The sequence below is a fragment of the Ochotona princeps genome, chromosome 8 (assembly GCF_030435755.1).
Source record: "Ochotona princeps isolate mOchPri1 chromosome 8, mOchPri1.hap1, whole genome shotgun sequence".
NCBI classification, from domain to species: Eukaryota; Metazoa; Chordata; class Mammalia; order Lagomorpha; family Ochotonidae; genus Ochotona; species Ochotona princeps.
In genome coordinates this window covers 81,242,200-81,259,519 of record NC_080839.1, presented here as the reverse complement: position 1 = coordinate 81,259,519, position 17,320 = coordinate 81,242,200, and the positions used below count along the sequence as shown (strand labels likewise).

At 58.8% G+C, this 17,320-nt stretch overlaps 1 protein-coding gene across 3 annotated transcripts in view; it reads left to right on the top strand.

Moving 5' to 3' along the window:
* Window positions 1–1,288, top strand: part of COLEC11 (collectin subfamily member 11) — a 98,538-nt gene extending 97,250 nt beyond the window's left edge. The window contains exons 7-9 of one of the 3 annotated variants that reach the window (XM_058668322.1): window positions 525–620; window positions 773–851; window positions 952–1,240. In XM_058668322.1, the coding sequence (XP_058524305.1) occupies window positions 525–620; window positions 773–851; window positions 952–1,105 (329 nt within the window). In that variant the 3' untranslated portion in view covers window positions 1,106–1,240. Of the gene's footprint in view, window positions 1–524; window positions 621–772 lie in introns of all 3 variants that reach the window. The other 2 variants (XM_004582581.2, XM_058668321.1) reach the window with 2 other exon arrangements.
* Window positions 1,289–17,320: the final 16,032 nt, after the last annotated feature.

Below are 17,320 nucleotides of genomic sequence, written 5' to 3'. Positions count from 1 at the left end.
CTTCCGCTTTCCCTCCGCGGTTGTGCTGTCTCTCCCGCGTTCCCCAGCCCCACAGCATGAGCCTCACTCTGCTGGGCCATGACCCTGGCTGCCCTTCTTCTCCTCCCAGCACCTGATCTTCCACTGTGGCCACTGCCAAGCACAGGGAGGTCCTCTGGGGCTAGCCCAGCTCCTTCCGTACTGCGCCTGGGGAGTCAAGTCCACATTTTGGTGGATGGTGTTTGGCACAGTGGCTAACATGCCTCGAGTGTCTGCCTTCCAGTCTGGCTCCACTTTGGATTCCAGCTTCCTGGTAAAGCACACCCTGGCAGGCAGCAATGAGGATACAGTGATTGGGTCCCTGCCACCCTCATGGGAACCCTCACTTCAGCTCTGGGCTCCTGGCTCAGATGGGCACTTGAGGAGTGAGCCTGTGGGTATAGCTGGCTTGTGTTCCCTCTACTTTATAGAGAAGCTTTTTTAAAGGATATATTTGGGGTACTTGGCATCTTGTTCTCTGTTGACGCTGTGTGTCTCGTCTGCAGGCATTCCGTGTGAGTGCAGCCAGCTGCGCAAGGCCATTGGCGAGATGGACAACCAGGTCAGCCAGCTGACCGCCGAGCTGAAGTTCATAAAAAATGGTGCGTTGTTGTCAGTGCGGGCCCCGCCTGCGCCGCCCCCTCCCAGCCCCGACGCTCTGTGTGTTGCGTGCCGTGCGTGTGCTGCGTGCTGTGCCTGCGGTGCGGGGGTGTGCATCAAGTTTGTTTATGGAATGCAAGTGCTCACTTTCCAGCCCTGCCCTCCCCCGCAGTTGTGGCTGGCGTGCGGGAGACGGACAGCAAGCTGTACCTGCTGGTGAAGGAGGAGAAGAGGTATGCAGATGCGCAGCTGGCCTGCCAGGGGCGTGGTGGCACGCTGGGCATGCCCAAGGACGAGGCGGCCAACGGGGTGATGGCCGCGTACCTGGCGCAGGCCGGGCTGTCACGTGTCTTCATTGGCATCAACGACCTGGAGCGCGAGGGTGCCTTCGTGTACTCGGACCGCTCGCCCATGCAGACCTTCAACAAGTGGCGCAGCGGGGAGCCCAACAACGCCTACGACGAGGAGGACTGCGTGGAGATGGTAGCCTCGGGGGGCTGGAACGACGTGGCCTGTCATATCACCATGTACTTCATGTGTGAGTTTGACAAGGAGAACGTGTGAGGAACCCCGCTCCGCGCCACACCGCTTCTCCGGAGGTGCGCAGGGTGCGGGGCGTGCGGGTGCTGTCCGACCCCAGGCAGTCCTTATGTCACTGTTAGTCTCCGCGAAAGCGGACACCCAAGTGCAAAGCCGGGGGTAGGGTCCCCTGGGAAAGTAGGCTGCGGGGGTGTGCGTGTTTCTATAACAAGGTGACAACAGACGCTTCTTGAAATGTTAGCCACGCGGGGACTATTTTGTTCAGCTGTAGCCCAGGCTTCAGGTAACCACAAATAAACTCCACAAGCAGGCACGTCACAGTGGGGCATTTGCTTCTCTTGATTTCTTCCACGGTTGTCTTGGCTCTCTAACACTTGCACCAGGCTGCCCTGGCTTGTGGTGGCCCGAGGCAGAGGTGCGTGCCTCACGGTGCCTGTGAGTTGGGCACTGTCATGGGCTAGGCACCGCTTGCCTGGACCTGGCACCGGGTCATTCGGCAAGTGGTTTAGGCAGGATTCGGTGCCTCCGGGTCCTTGGGCGGAGGGCCTCAGCTGTTGGATGGAAGCCATCCTTGGTTCCTGCCACACGTGCCTCTGCCCGGGGCTGCCTTGTCTCCTTCACCATGTCATGCAGAAGTGAGTCAAGGTGGTAGTGGGCGGGCAGCTCACACCCGTGGGGAGGCGGGGGCTGCGGGGGGGCTTGTGCTGCCCCCCACACTCTCCCTAGTGAGGAGCAGAAAACGTCCAACTGGGCACGTGCAGGCCCGGCCCGGCCTGGAGGGCCGGAGCCCCTGTGCTCCTGCGCTCACTCGGGTTAGCTTTAGGGTTGGCTGTGTGAGTGTGTGCGTCTCTGCACATGTGTGTGCATGTATGTATGACCAGACAAATGCAGTGTGAATGTGTACACGGATGTGCAGGCACATATGTGCATACATGTGTACATGTGGTTGCACATGTGTGCATGTCCGTGTGTCTGCGTGCCTATGCGTGTCTGTGTCATCTCTGTGCACATGTGTGAACATGTGTGTTCGTGTATGTCTCTGCACATGTGTGTGCATGTGTGCATACCTATATTAGCATGCACACACATGCAGATCTATGAGCATCTGCATGACTGCATGAATGTACATGAATGCACATGTGTCTGTGTTCATGTCCATGTGTATCCTGTTTTATGTGTGTCTGTATATCTATGTGCATGTGTTTCTGTGCTGTGTGCATATTATCTCTGCACGTATGTGTGTTTCTGTGTGTGCACATATGTGTGCGTCTATCTGTGTGCGCGCGCACGCTGGGGAGCGCAGACTGGGCGATGCGAGTGGTGGCTCCTTCCCATGTCCTCCTGCTCCACAAGGGCAGACACCTGGCTGGCACCCAGGGCAGTCCCTGATGGGTCTGGGTAAGTAACACAACAGCGCACCCAGTGGTTGTGGAGCAGGACTGGCCCTGGCAAGGGAGTCTGGGCTGCTACAGCCTCAGGACAATGCCCAGCTGCAGATGCAACGCCAGCTGCCCCGCAACCCCACCCCTGTAGCCTTGGGGGTGTGCACCTGCCTGCCCTTCCCCCCTCCCTCCCCGCCTGTCTGCCTGTCCTCCCGGGGCCCTGCACCTGTCTGGGTGGAAGGCGAATGCCAGCAGCTTCCTGCTTTTGTTCTGCCCTTCAGCTCGCACTGGGCAGACTCCGCCCTTGCGCTGCCTCCTCTAGTCAGGACTTGGCTCCTAGGGAGCGCGGCAGGAGCACACGTTTATTGGAGCCTGGTTGATAAGTGCTTCCCCGAAGCAGATTTGATGGGACGTAGGCGACAGGTCGTGGATCACAACGGCTGCCCTGATTTAATCCCTCGTGGGGCGGGGGGGTGCCCATTGTGCAGACGGCAGCATCTGATTTGCAAAGCAGGAGGGGCCCGAGATTTATGGGCGCCGCAGTGAGGCATGACCGGAAAGCGGGGACGCGGCCTCCCCCTCCTCCCGCCCCCGCAGCCCTGTGTGAAGCGTGGGCCTGGATGGAGGAGTGGTGCGGACAGCCTGGGGCGGCCCGGCTGCTCTCTGCGGTGCCACACTGCCATCCAGCGGGGCGGTGGGGACGTGCGGGCAGCAGGTGCGCGGTGGTGTGTGCGTGTGCGCTTGTGTGCCAGGCAGGCCTGTGACCAGGGAGGGGGCTTAGCTAGTGGCATGCCAAGGTGACGTGCAGACAGAACAAGGGCAGGAAGGTGAGGAGAGCCGAGGCGGCTACCCGAGGGGTCTTGCTTCCGAGGACACCCTGGGGCTGGTTGTGCACGTGGCAGGGGCCATCTGGACCCATGCACAGAGGCTGGCCAGGAAGGAGCGGCCACTGCCATTGCTCTGGATTCCCTTGCAGCCCTGCTCGGTAGCAATCCAGGTGCTGCGGGTCCTAAAGGAGCGGCAGGAGGCCAGGAGACCAGACACAACCCCAACCCGCCCAGCAGACCCTAGCTGGAGGAGTAAACGTGGGGGCGGAGGGCGGAGGGCTGTCTCCCCCGCGGCTTCGAGAACAAAGCCCGTGAATCACGCGGCGGCTTGGGGCGGTTGCTAGGCTGCCGCGGTTGCCATGGAGGCCGGCGGGGGCGGTGGGCTTCCTGCCGCAGCCTCGGGCGGGTGTGGCTGCGTGGCAGCGGCTTGGGCTTCGCTGGCCTCTGTCCTGGGGGACGAGGGGCCGGGGAGCGCTGCGAAGGGTCTTGGCCATCAGGCTCTCAGCTCCGAGGCCGACCTGGCTTCTCCACGTGTGTGTGTAAAGCACTGAGCGCAGAGCTGTGGGCCTGGCTGTGGAATCCGGCAGCCTCATTGACTGCAGTGCGCGGAGAGGGTGCCCTCCAAGGAATCAGAAGGCGCCCCTCCGGACTGCAAGGCGGAACCGAACCGGCAGCGACGCTGTCCTGTGTGGCCAGGAGCGGACAGGAGCCCGGGTGGGTGGGGGGCCCTGCGGAGGCGTTGGCTGACCTCCACACTCTCCTGAGGAGCAGAGGTTGTTCAGAAAAGCAGCAGGCACAAGGACTTGAAAAGATCGATTCACTTGAATGGCAGAATTACATAGAGGGAGATGTCTGTATCTCCATGTATATATGGAGACGGGGAGGGGAGGGGAGGGGAGGGGGGAGAGGGGAGAGGAGGGGAGGGGAGGAGAGGGGAGGGGAGAAGGGAGGGGAGGGGGGAGAGGGGGGAAAGGGGAGGGGAGAAGGGAGGGGAGGGGGGAGAGGGGGGAGAGGGGAGGGGAGGAGAGGGGAGGGGAGGGGAAGAGAGGGGAGGGGAGGGCAGGAGGCTTGCATCACTTGGTTCCCTGCTCTAGTGACGACAGTAGCCAGCCTGAAGCCAGAAATCTGGAACTTCATCCTGTGTCCCATGTGGGGGCAGGGACGCCAAGGTGTGCCCTCCTCCGCTGCCTTCCCAAGCGCACTGGCAGGGAGCTGGATGGGCAGTGGGGTGCTGGTGTTCCATGGCAGCGCACTGCATGGCGCCAGGCTGGCCCCAGCAGGCCGTGCTCTCTGCTGACTGCCCACTCGTGCTGTGGCTGTACCTCTGTGCTGTGTCTGGAGGGTCCTGCTGGGGAAGCTGTGCCCAGCTGCTCTGGCTCCTCGAGGGGCTCCTCTAGGGGCTGCGGCAGGACCTCGGCCTCTCCCGCTCAGCACCTGCCCAGAACTCGGCTCCTGTGGACTAACCCTAACCTGGACACCTGTCAGGCGCCTCAGTGGTCCGTGGTCAAGGAAGCAGCCGACATGTGTCATTGACAGCGGCGTCTGATGGTCACTGTTGGTCCTGTCCCAGCACGGCACAGGCTAGCTCTTCCTCCCAGGTCGGTGTGGCTGGGCTGGTGCTGCAGGCTTTAACCCAGCCTCATCTCAGCGCGGAGTGCTGTGGGACGCCGGGCCCTGGGCTCTGCATGAAGCCCCCCCGTGGCTCGGCACTCCTCCCACCGTCACCGCGCCCACAAAGATTTGCTTCAATTGCAGCTGAAGCCATTCGGCTCTGACTAGGGCGCTTTGTAAACTGATGTCCTCACTTTCTCAGTGCCTCACACTGGGTCCTGTTCCAACACGCTGTAACAAGTTAAAACAGGTGTGTTTGGGGATATGAGTTTTGAAAAAAGTAAACAATTTTACCGTAGCATGCATTTTCCACAAGCCTTTGGGACAGCCCGTATTTTTGGGTCTTTGAGGGTGGGCAGTCCTGAACAGGCGTCAGTCACCCTGAAGCTTGGTGAGCCCAGGAAGCTGCCATTTGACCACTGACTGGTCCATCTGTGGGTCCGCAGAGTGGACAGGTCAGCCCGGTAATGCAGCTGCCTGCTCCAGCCACAGTCCATCAGAACGTGAGGCCAGAGCCACAAGGTTGGGCAGGAGCCAAGCCTGGATGGGAACAGCTATGCGTGAGGCTGTCGAGGATCATGGTCACGTTTGCAATCGGCCATGGGGAGGAGGCTCAGAGGGGCCCAAAGTCAGGGTGATGTGGAGGACAGGGAAGGGTGTTCCTGGTTGTCAGGAAGGGAATAGGTGTGGGGCTGAGAGGAGGAGTACTCCGGGGGCCGGGGGCCGTGTGCTGGCTGCCGGTGAGTGGACAGGCGCTGCTGGGGGAGTGGGACCTGGGCGGCAGGTTAGGGCATTTTACGCTGGGCTGTGGCACGCCTGAGGCTCCCAGGGATTCTTGCTGACAGGCAGCCCTGGAGGAGCTCCATTCATTTGTTTCCCAGCAGCGAGGCAACCCAGGCAGGGCCCCGATGGGGGTGGGGGAGCCTGGCTGTGATGTGCAGGCTGCAGCTGATGTGCGATCGCCTGCCTCGGTGGTCGCCTGTGCGGCGTGCTGCTGCTTCCACAGGTCACTTCGATCGCTTGAGCATCTGGGCGGTGTCCCTGGGTGCTCTGGCTCAGGGAGTCCTGTGAGATCACAGCGAAGGTGATGCTGGGGCTTGTCTGGGGCCAGAGGGGCACCCACTTGCACTCGCACACTCGTGAGTTAGCCTGGCTGTTCCGGACCACCTTGGCGCCAGGTGGGTTTCTCCAAGGTTGCCTGTCCTTGTGACAAGGTGGCTGGCGCCGTTCCTCACAGATGCCCCTGGAACACCTGCTCACAGAAGCTGTGAAGTGGCAGTGCAGAGGGCAGCAGGCTGTCACGGAGACCTCGCACATGGAAGGCAGTTTAGCTTTGGGGCCATGCGGTCATGTCTGCGACCCCCTGCAGCCATGCTACCTGGACCCCTCAGTCTGGTAACTGCATTGCAAGTTACCCCAAGTCCTAAGCCTCAGCCAGTGTTGACACCGTCCTGTGTCTATGGTCACTGTCTCAGCCTGGCTTCACTGACCCATGGCCCATGGCTCCTCTCTGACCACAGTCACTGTAGCTATCTGTCACCTGCTCTGAGTGAACGACCTCTGAATGTAGTGCTGCTCACCCATCCCATCACCACGATTCAGGGTTGTACCGCTGCGGCCATCTTCATCGGGCGAAAGGACCGTGAAAGAGTGAGAGCTCAGACAGGAGCCTCAGTGCCTTGCTGCCTGCTCCACAGGCGTCCCCCTCCTTCCTGCTGCGTTCCCTTCGCTGGCAGTGGGGCCCTGGCCTCAGCACGAGTGGGCATGCAGGAGGGGAGGTACAGGTCACTTCTGGAGTCTGCCTGCCTTGTGCGTGGTGGGGGGTGCAGTGGAAGGTGCACTCTAACAGCTCTGAACCTGGGCTCTTGTTGGAGCTGGGAAGCCTGTGGTCCACCCTGACAGCGAGAAGTGCTGGAGGCCAGTGGCCAGTGAAGCCGCTGGGCAGGTCAGGAGGGAGTCTCAGTAGATGCCCGCCTCCCTGTCAGTTGGAAGGGACTGCTGGGATGAGGGTGGCTGGCTGAGGGGTGTAGCAGTTGGATCTGTCCTGTTGCCATTGCACACTTGAAACCGTCATGAGTCAGAGGGTTTAAGTGTTTAATTCGATCTAGTTCTAATGACATGGATTTCAATTTTACATAGCACTTTAACGAAGTAGCCAGCAGCTCCCCGCTTGGCTGGTGCAGCCCGAGGGGCTCTGTGAATGGGGGGTCCGTGAACCAGCAGCAACCTCTGGACTTTGTTGGATCTGGAATTGCAAGCCTATCTCAGATCTTCAGGTTAGACTGATGTGCAACCTGGACGGAAGGTGCTGGCTGGAGGGCATGGTGCACAGCAGTAGCTACTGCAGGGCGTGTAGACGCGCTGCCTGGAGAGCGCCTGCGGGTGTGTTGCTGCCCGAAGCACACAGTGATATCTGGGGGCTGGTTGGAGGGCGTGCCAGAGCTGACTACAGGATGCCACTGGAGCATGGGGCAGACCAGCGAGCAGGTCGGGCTCCAGGGTAACTAGCCAGCACAAAGGAGTGTAGGAGGTGCTTGGAGAGTACACCGCGCTAGACACCTGGCTGGGGGGAGCTGGACAGAGCATCAGTGTGGAGGGCTGGCTGGAGCACACGCCAATGTGTGGGGCTGACAGCGGGCCTCACTGGAAGGCATGTGAGTTGTCTGGCGTTATCTATAGGGGCTGCCTGGAGGGCACTGTGTGCTAGAGGGCTGAGAGCTCAGCTTCGAAGTGTAGGCTTGACTGGAGACCAGGTTGGGTGCAGGAACTGCCTGGGAACACAGCGGGCCACGGGACAAGCTGGTGAGTGCGTTGGAATCCAGGGCTGACGGAGGCCACGTTCATGTGTGGCTGGCTGGAGGCCAGGTGGAGTTACAGGAGCTGGTGGAGAGGACAGTGGCTGTAGGGACTTGCTCGAGCCACACCGTTCTGTGGCTGGCTGGCTGGCTGAGGGCATGTTGGGTTACAGGAACTGCGTGGAGAGTGCCTGGACTTCAGGACTGACTGGTGAGTGTGCTGGATTTTAGGAGCTAGCTGGCAAGTTTGTAGGACTGCGCTGAGTGGGCTGCATGCTGGCCGGTAGGAGCTGACAGGCGAGCACAGAGCAGGAGCAGAGTAGAAGGCAGAGCGTGTCAGAGTGTGCGGCTGACTAGTGTATGTTGGCATGCTGGAGCCTTCTGGAGAGCATGTTGTCTTGGGGGGCTGATTGGAGGACACACTGAACTTGGGAGTTGACTGGAGTGCAAGTTGGTTTGTAGGTATCACTGGAGAGCAGGTGTTGTTTGGAGGCTGAATGGGGAACATGTGGAACTTGAACTCTAGGGGCTCATGGGGGAATGTGAGTTGTGGGGTTTTCTGGAGAGTGCGTCCATCTGTAGCAGGGGGACATAGTAACTGACGGCAGAGCACGTCCAAGTGTAAAAGCTGATGGCAAGCACGTGGAAACACGGGGCTGATGGGGCTGATGGCGGGTGGATGGGGGCTGACTGGGGCTGACAGGGACTGACAGGGCACTGACTGGGGGGCTGACTGGGGTTGACGGGGGCTGATAGGGGGTGGATGGGGGCTGACTGGGGTTGATGGGGACTGACAGGGCACTGACTGGGGTGCTGACTGGGGCTGACGGGTTGACTGGGGGCTGACGGTGGGGGTCTGACTGGGAGCTACTTGGGGGCTGACTGGGGACTGACGGGCTGATGGGGGCTGATGGGGCTGATTGGGCTGATGGGGGCTGATGGGGGCTGATTGGGGGCTGACAGGTGGGTGACTAACAGGGGCCTGACTGGGGTGCTGACTGGGGCGCTGACTGGCGGCTGACTGGGGATGACTGGGGTGCTGACTGGTGGCTGACTCGGGGCTGACTGGCGGCTGACTGGGGGCTGACTGGGTCTGACTGGGGTGCTGACTGGGGGGGCATAATGGACTACAGAAGGCAAGTGGGCAGCACCTGGGACTGCTGAGGTGACCAGAGTGTGGGCCCAGGTGTGTGAGCTGACTTGGAGTGCACTGGACGTAGGTGCTGTTCAGTGAGGGCTTTGATGGGAGCACAAGCAACACGCCAGATGTGACTGGTGAGCGAGCTGGACTTCAGGGCGCACTGAACACCCTGTAAGTTTTTGGGCTGTGTGGAGCATGCATAGATCCATTGGGGCTGACATTGAGTGGTGTGGATGAAGGTGCAGGAGGCAGCCGGGGGCCCACTGGTTTGTGTGCTGACCAGAGCACGTGTTGCTCCTTGGGGGCCGACTGTGAGCATGCTGGGTCAGAGAGGCTACCAGAGAATGCCTGGCTCTGCCCGGGAGAGCATGGCAGGTGGCGGAGGCTGATTGAGGCATTTTAGGCTGTTGGGAAGCCTGGCACACACACGGGTGTGTGGTTGCTACTTGAAGAGCAGGTTGGGTGGCAGGTGCTCCCTGAACACGTGAGAAAGTAGGGCCAATTGGGGCATGCCTTGAGGGAGAGCATGCTGGGATGTGGGGGCTGACAGGAGACCATCTTAGACCGTGGGGCTGACTGGACAGCTTTTTGGACTGAAGTTGACTGCATGGGTCCTTGGGGCCTGGCTAGCCAGCATGATGGACTGCAGGGCTAACTGGAGAGCCTGGCAGTGCCAGGCCCACTGTAGCTGCACTCATCTGCACATGCTCAGTGGAGAGCATGTCGGACAGGAGGAGCTGGCCAGAAGGCGGGTTGCCCTGTGGGGTCTGACGGAGCAAATGCGAGTTGTGGGGCTGACTGGAGGTCACCTTCCTGGCGTGGGTGACTGCAGGACACAGGCACGTGTGAGGGCTGAGTGCAGGGAGTGCAGGAGAGCAGCTGGGAGGTTAGGGCTGACAGGAGAGCAGGGCTGATCCGGGCATCCGCGGGACCAGGGCTGGTTGACGCCGTGGGCTCCAGGTGCTGAGTCGAGGACACAGTGGGTAGTTGGAGCTGACCGCAGCACATATTACACTGTAGGCTGCCTGTGGGCAGGCGACTGTTGGGCTGGGTGCACACACAGTGGACTCCAGGAGCTGGCTCCCAGTGCAAGGTGCATGGCCACTTTCCTTGGCAACATAGGCTTTCCTGTGTGCTTGTCAGCATATCAGGCCCTAGATTTAGGGAAGCCGAAAGGACATGAATGAGGCCGCCTGGAAGTTTATGGTGTGTAGGAGCTGTTGGGGAGGAAGCCACATGCATTAATTTATTGCAATGTAGTCCCAGCATGGTAGCCTGGTGGCTGAAGTCCTCACTTTGCATTAGCTGGGATCCCATCTGGACCATGGTTCATATCCTGGCTGTTCCACTTCCCTTTCAGCTTCCTGCTTGTGGCCTGGGAGAGCAGTGGGGAATGGTTTAAAGCCTTGGGACCCTGCACCTGTGTGAGAGACCTGGAAGAAGCTGCTGGCTCCTGGCTCTTGGTTTCGTATTGGCTCAGCTTTGGCCATTGTGACCACTTGGGGAGTGAACCAGCAGATGGAAGATCTTTCCCTCTGTCTCTACTTCTCTCTGTAAATCTGATTTGCTAATAAAAATAAAATCTTTAAAAAATTATTACAATGTGGGGAGGGGAGATTGATGTGCAAATATGGACCCGGAGGTTTGCTGAGCACAGAGAAAATGGCTAGCTAGGCATGCCGGGTAGAGGGTGGGCCAGGTTCCAGAGCCAACTAGGCCAGCCCTTAAACTGAGCTTGCTTTCTGAAGAAAGACAAGGCAGAAAGGCAGACAAGGGACAGAAAACCCAGAGAAGGAAGGAAGGAGTTCCTGGTGATGGAATCTTCTGGACCTACATTTTCTGTCTCATGTCTGAAGGACATCTGTGCTCGCGGCCACCTGCGGTGTTGTCACTTCTGGCCCCAGGTCAGGTATGACATAGGTGGGCTTGGGTGAAGCCCCTCCTTGCCTGTAGGATGAGGATATCACCTGCCGTGCCGGGGGCTAGGGGCACAGCTCGATCCTGCCCGTCCCATGGCTTCCTTCCTGCTCAGTGTTCTCTTGACAGGGCACCTCTGCAGGCCAGGACGTGTGTGCGTGAGTGTGGGCATACGTGTGTGACGTCCCCCAGTGTGGGACATCACTGGGCAAGGTGTTCCCTTCTGTGGGCTCGTTTAAGACAAGGTTTCCGTGGGTGTTTTCCTGGGGCTGAGGTCCTTAAGATTCCTCAAAGGCCCTGAATGGCTGGGATCTTGCCTTCTCTGAAAGTCATAAACCGTTGTTGGACAGGCGCTCTGACCAGCAGAGCCAGTAACCTGGACAGGGAGAGGGTCTGGCAGAACCAGTAGCGTGGGACAGGGAGAGACAAAGATGGACTTACAATGAAACTGCTTACTATATCTTGACAATAGGATTCTGGACTCTGTGCCATTGTCCATGCCCGCAATGATGGACATATGACTGAGTATGAAGAACTATATGTTAGTAATGATATAGAGGAACTGGGGGGGGAGGGAACTGGGGAGGGGATAAGGGAATATGAAACTGTACTATGAAATAATAAGAATAATAATAAAATATATTAAAAAAAACAAAAACAAAAACAAAAAAAAGAGGTGAAGCTCTCACTGTGTTTGAACTTGGCTGGACCCGGAAGGTGGGGATCCTGGCCCAGGGTGTAACCCTAGCGAACACATCTCTCTTTCCCTTTCATGTTAAACACCAGGTGACTTCTAAGCCTGTAGCTATTGTTTATTCAAACAGATAAACAGCCCTTGCTTGTGCGTTCCAGGGACTGGCCTTGGACTCTTGGGTCCTCCCTGGTCAGTGTGACCAGAGGAGAGGGCACCTTGTACTGGGACAACAGGGGTACGAGAGATGGAGGGTGCAGTGAGCGCGGGCTGCAGGCTGGACAGGCTCCACACTGGCTGGTGGAACCCAGAAGTCTCTGGACACAGCACTACGCAGACAGCATTTGTGGCTGCTCTGTTGTGCACAACCAAGCTGTGCCTTGGGACAGTCAAGCCGTCGAGCAAGTTTCTCAAGGAACTGAGTTGGTGCTTGACATGTCCTGTTTTCCAAAGTGTAGGCAGTTTCAGCACCCGGCTGGTTCCTCCTGCCTCCCCCGTGGTCACGCTCAGAAGCCCCCAGGCTACGTCCACGCAGCAGCCCTGAGGACCCCGCCCTGCCATCTGCTGTCTTCCTTACTCCCTTCGATGCCCGTTTCTTTTTCCTCTAGCCTCGAACCCTGTCTTCCTCTTGACACCTCGTCAGTAAGGATGGGACCTGCTAGCCAGGCGTGCCGGGTGCTTCTGTGCGTGCCGGCAGGGGTGGCCACAGCCTGGGCAGTTCTGCCTGGCTTTCCTGGGGTTCTGAGCTCCAGCTCCCAGCCTCTGTGACATCATGTAGACAGAGCCAATCGCTAGAAAGTTCCAACTTAGCCCTTAGAAGTTCTTTCCAAGCTGGCCATGAGCACGTGGGACGCTAAAGCTCAGCTCCTGGGCGAGGGTAGAGTGCTCTGACGCCGTTTGGGAACAGCTCACTGTCTGACAAGCCGGCCTGGAGGGTCATGTGCCAGTCGCATGGGGCATGTTTGATGCCCTAGGAGGTAAGCGTGGCCCAGGTGGCACGTGGTTGTCTGTGTGTTGCTTGCTGTCGGGTATGTCCCACAGGGAGGCTGGACAGCCTGGGCTCTGGTCCCTGCTCTGTTTGACTTAAAGCAACATGACTGTGTTCCTTGGAAACGAAAGCTGAACAACTGAGTTGATTCCGACAGGGGCCCAGTCCGCGGTGCTCACTGTCACTGTGGGCGTCTGCACACCCCAGTGTGAGCACACTCGAGTTCTGAGTTCTGTTTCAGACTTGAGCAAACCACTGCCACATTTTGCGGGAAGTCTGCTGTGCTCAGCAGAGACGAGAGTCCCGGAGGCTGTCGTCCACAGCGGGGAGCGCACTCCAGGCCTCCGCGCCTGGGCCCCAGGCTTTCTGCATTCAGCTCAATGCCAAGGCCGAGGGAGGAAGGGCTGTGGATGCCATCACAGCTGGGCGTGACTTTGATGACTTGGGGTGGAGTGCTGGCCTCCCCTGGCTGGAGCAGGTCCTCCAGGAGGAGAGGAAAGGAGGGAGAGAGAAAGAGGGAGTGATCTTTTTTCTATTGGTTTATCCCCAGATGGCTACAGCAGCCTGGGTTGACCGAGCTGAGGGCGGGATCCAGGAGCTCCATCCTGGCCGTGCACATGGGTGGCAGGCACTCCCCGCTGGGCTGTTTCCAGCTGCCTAATTGGGTACAGTAACAGGAAGCTGGACCACAAGTGGAGGAGCTTGTACTTGAATTTGCACTGATATGGGATGCCAGTGTTAGCCAAACGTACTGCATCCTAGCACCAGCATCCCCTGAACATTTTGTGGTACTCCGGTGCCCAGTGCATAGATATGTAGTATTTCAGGGGCTGGAGTTAGTTAAGTCATTGTCTGAGATGCTGGCATCCTACCTCAGAGTGCTGGGCAAGTCCCAGCTGTTCCACTTCTGATTGAGCTTCACGCTAATACTCCTGGGAGGATAGCCGCTGATGGCGCGAGTATGTGGGTCGCTGCCACCCACGTGAGACAGTGGGATGGAGTTCCTGGCGCCTTGCCACATCCTGATCCTGCCCTGGCTGTTAGGGCCTTTTGGGGAGTGAACCCACAGACTGAAGGTCGCTCTCTCTTTTTCTGTACCACTCTGCTTTTAAAACAAATGCATGACTAAATCTTTAAAAAATGCTTTACTCTTGGAAGCTGTGCCCACCTGAATTTGAATGTTGGGTCACATGAAGCTGACATATGCATGGGCCTAGGGTGGTCCTAGCAACACGGACCTAAATAGCGGAAGTCTGCTGTCCAGCACGGACTGCAGAGGGCACCAACTCGCGTCTTCTGAGCAAGAGCTGTTTATTACCTTTATTTTCTAGTCATTTCCAGAAAGAAGTGTGTGTGTGTGTGTGTGTGTGTGTGTGTGTGTTAAGATATTCAGCTAAAGTGTCATATTACCAGAGATGAGCTTTTGGGAGAGAGGAGACAGAACACGGCTTTGAGATCTTTACTGTGAAAAATCTCACGATGCCTTTCTGTGTGTCGTGTCTATTGGAGCTGCAGGCTCTGGTGCACGCGTGGACTGTGCAGTGCTCCTTGTGGGCCATTTGAGGCACATCAAAGAGAATGATGAGACATGCCAGAGATGAAGGCACGGGGAGGCTGCAGGTGCGGGTCCCCTGTGGGCTGTGTGCCATGGCCATGACGCGTGCTGGGAGCACCACGTGGGGGCTGGGGAGGGGGCAGGAAAGGACAGACTGCAGTGCTCTTGTGCAGCTGGCTGCCCCTGACTTGGACACAGCCCGAGTGGAGCAGTGGGTAAAGCGAGGGCTTTGTGACCAGTCTCCCGGTCATTCTGCCACAGCCCTGCTGTCTGCCATGCCGGGCATGGTGCTGTGGGATTTGGGACCGATGGAGAAGGCTGGCTGGAGCGCCTGGCACTTGTGCCTCGGCCCCTGTCCGGGCTGGTTTGGTGCAAGGTAAACCGACCCCAGCACACAGGCCCACTCTCCGCCCACACAAGGGGAGAACCCCAGTCTTGGGCTGTGATCTGAGCCTTGATGTGGGCTGTGTTTCTGTGCTGTGGTTCCGTGCTCCGTGGTCTGAGGACCTTGGAGTGGGCCCTGTACTGTTGTCTCCTCAAAACTTGTCTAGCAGGGCTCCCACAACTCCACCAATCCCGTACGGCAGCCACCTCGGGCCCACGAGCTCATGAAGCGTGGCTGCAGCTCCAGTGAGATGAACTCACGCCCCATGCGGCTTCCAGCCTGGGCGGTATGATCCTGGGAACAGCTCCACGCGGCACCTGCCCCGCCCGCCAGCCTGCCGCCTCTGGGTCCTCCCGCCTACAGACCCTCTGCTGAAGCCTGTGGCCACTCAGCGGAGACTCCTGATCCCCCGAGGCCACTGGGTGCTGTCCCTGGCTGGGAGAGCTTGACCTGCCTCAGAGGTGGTGGGTGCCCAGCGTATGGCTCAGAGTCTAAACACGTCAGGGAACTCAGTGCCTGCTTGTTGAGTGAATAGAAGTGCAACTGCTTGTGGCTTGCTGTGTGTCCACACTGGCCTCCCCACGTGCCGGCACTGTCCCAGGAGCTCCCAGCTCCTCCTGCGTGGCCACACTGGCCTCCCCCTGTGCCAGCACTGTCCCAGGAGCTCCCAGCTCCTCCTGCGTGTCCACACTGGCCTCCCCCTGTGCCAGCACTGTCCCAGGAGCTCCCAGCTCCTCCTGCGTGTCCACACTGGCCTCCCCCTGTGCCAGCACTGTCCCAGGAGCTCTCAGCTCCTCCTGCGTGGCCACACTGGCCTCCCCCTGTGCCAGCACTGTCCTAGGAGCTCCCAGCTCCTCCTGCGTGGCCACACTGGCCTTCCCACGTGCCGGCACTGTCCCAGGAGCTCCCATCTCCTTCCTGCGTGGCCACACTGGCCTTCCCACGTGCCGGCACTGTCCCAGGAGCTCCCATCTCCTTCCTGCGTGGCCATACTGGCTAGTAACACAGTTCACTGCTCAGCTGTGGGGTAGACCGCTTGCGTGATTTCTTGAAGATTCATTTTCTTCCTTTGAAAGGTCTGTGTAGCGTGTGGTGGCAGAGTCTTCCTCAGTGTGAGAGCGAGGCAAGGTGCCTGTTAGTGTGCAGTGATGCAGCGATGTAGCACAGCGCTGGTCGGAGGACTTCCTGCCCGGAAAGCTTGCAGTCCAGTGAGGGAGCCAGCTTCGGGACACAAGCATAGGAGGAGACGGTGCCCACGCGTCCCTGTATTCAGCAAATGCTTTGTGGGCACCTTATGAGAACCAGGCAGGAAGGGCACTACAGCACCGAGTGTAACCTGTATAAAGGGGTGAGGCAGGACGCACTGCGAGGGGACGAGCAGCAAGGCGCTGTCTGGCTGGAGGTGGGAGGGATGGGGGAAGCTGGGGGCTGTTCCCCCTAGATGAGGGAGTGGGTTTGGCCACTGGGAGGAGCTGAGCAGTGGGGTGCTATGCTGGGAGGAGACTGTGGAGAGCGGGGGGGGCGGGGATGATATATGTAATGTATGTGATGCATGTGTGATATGTATGTGGCATATATGTGATACACGCATGAGATGTGTGATATGCATGGGATACACATGTGTGATGTGTGTGCATGCATGAGAGGTGATGTGATACATGTATTTGAGGTATGTGTGTAGCATGTGCATGTGAGAGAGATGTGTGTGTGAGAGGGAGAGAGAGAGAGGAGAGAGAGAAACGTGTGGCTCTTGGTTAGGAGTGATTTTCGGCACCTGCAGGAACGGGTTTCCTTACCGTGTGTCTGCTCCAGTCCGTCACCCACCGCGATCATCACCAGCGCTCAGCCAGCCGTGCGCTGACTTGGACCGCCTTTGAGGGGAACTCAGGTGTCTGTCACTTCAGGACGCTGTGCTGTGCTGGAGGTGGGCAGGGGGTCGGTGTGAGGCTGGAGAGGGTGTGGAGGACTGTGGGACTCTGCCAAGCAGCCAGAGCTCGGGGGAGAAGCAGAGGCTGAGGTCCGGCAGTGTGTGGTGGTTTGCACAGCTCAGCTCTGGGACTCCGAGGGGCCATGGTTCTGCCAATGCCTTGGGGTCCTAAGAGCCAGAGCTGGGCACCAAGCAGGGGACAGCCCAGCACCGAGAGCCAGAGGGCCAGCCAAGGAGGACAGCAGGCAGCCCGGGGGTGCCGGTTTGCGGCCTGGAGGGGACAGTATGTTCATTCGCATCCCTGCTAGGGAAGGTGGTGTTGCTGCCAGGCAGCCGACTGCTCATGTCCACACTGCTCTGAAGATCTTTGGAAACTAAGGATGAAGTTTAAGGTGCTGTTGGGATTTTATTTCTTAAAAGAGATTTAAAATTTGAGTAAAAGGGAACATGACAGGAGGATGAAGAGAGATGAAGTTATTTAGCCTCCATCTGCTGGGTCATGCGCGGGTCACTCCTGACGATAGCCATGTCCAGTCAGAATGAGGCCAGGAGCCTGGACCACCCAGGTCTCCCACATGGGTGCAGAGAGCCAAACACTCTGGTGCATCTCTGCTTCGCCAGTCACATGATGAGGGAGCTGGACTAGAGGAGGAACAGTCCTTGGAAACGGGTTGCTGACATCAGATGGTAGCTCAGCCTGTGTGCCAATGCTGGTCCCCACAGGGTAGCTTTGATGTAGTGTCCTCTCATGAAAGGTAGGAAAAACACACGGTGGGAAAGACTGGCCCTGTCCCCTGTCTCTCCCAGGCTCTGCTTTCTCTGAGACACGGGGGAGCTGGGGGAAGCTCCCCATCTCAGGCGCCGTGGCAACGCTGTGCTGAGTGTCCAGAGAGCTCTGCGGTGTGGGCTTTCCTTCTGGGCGCTCCTAAAGGCAGGTGTGCTC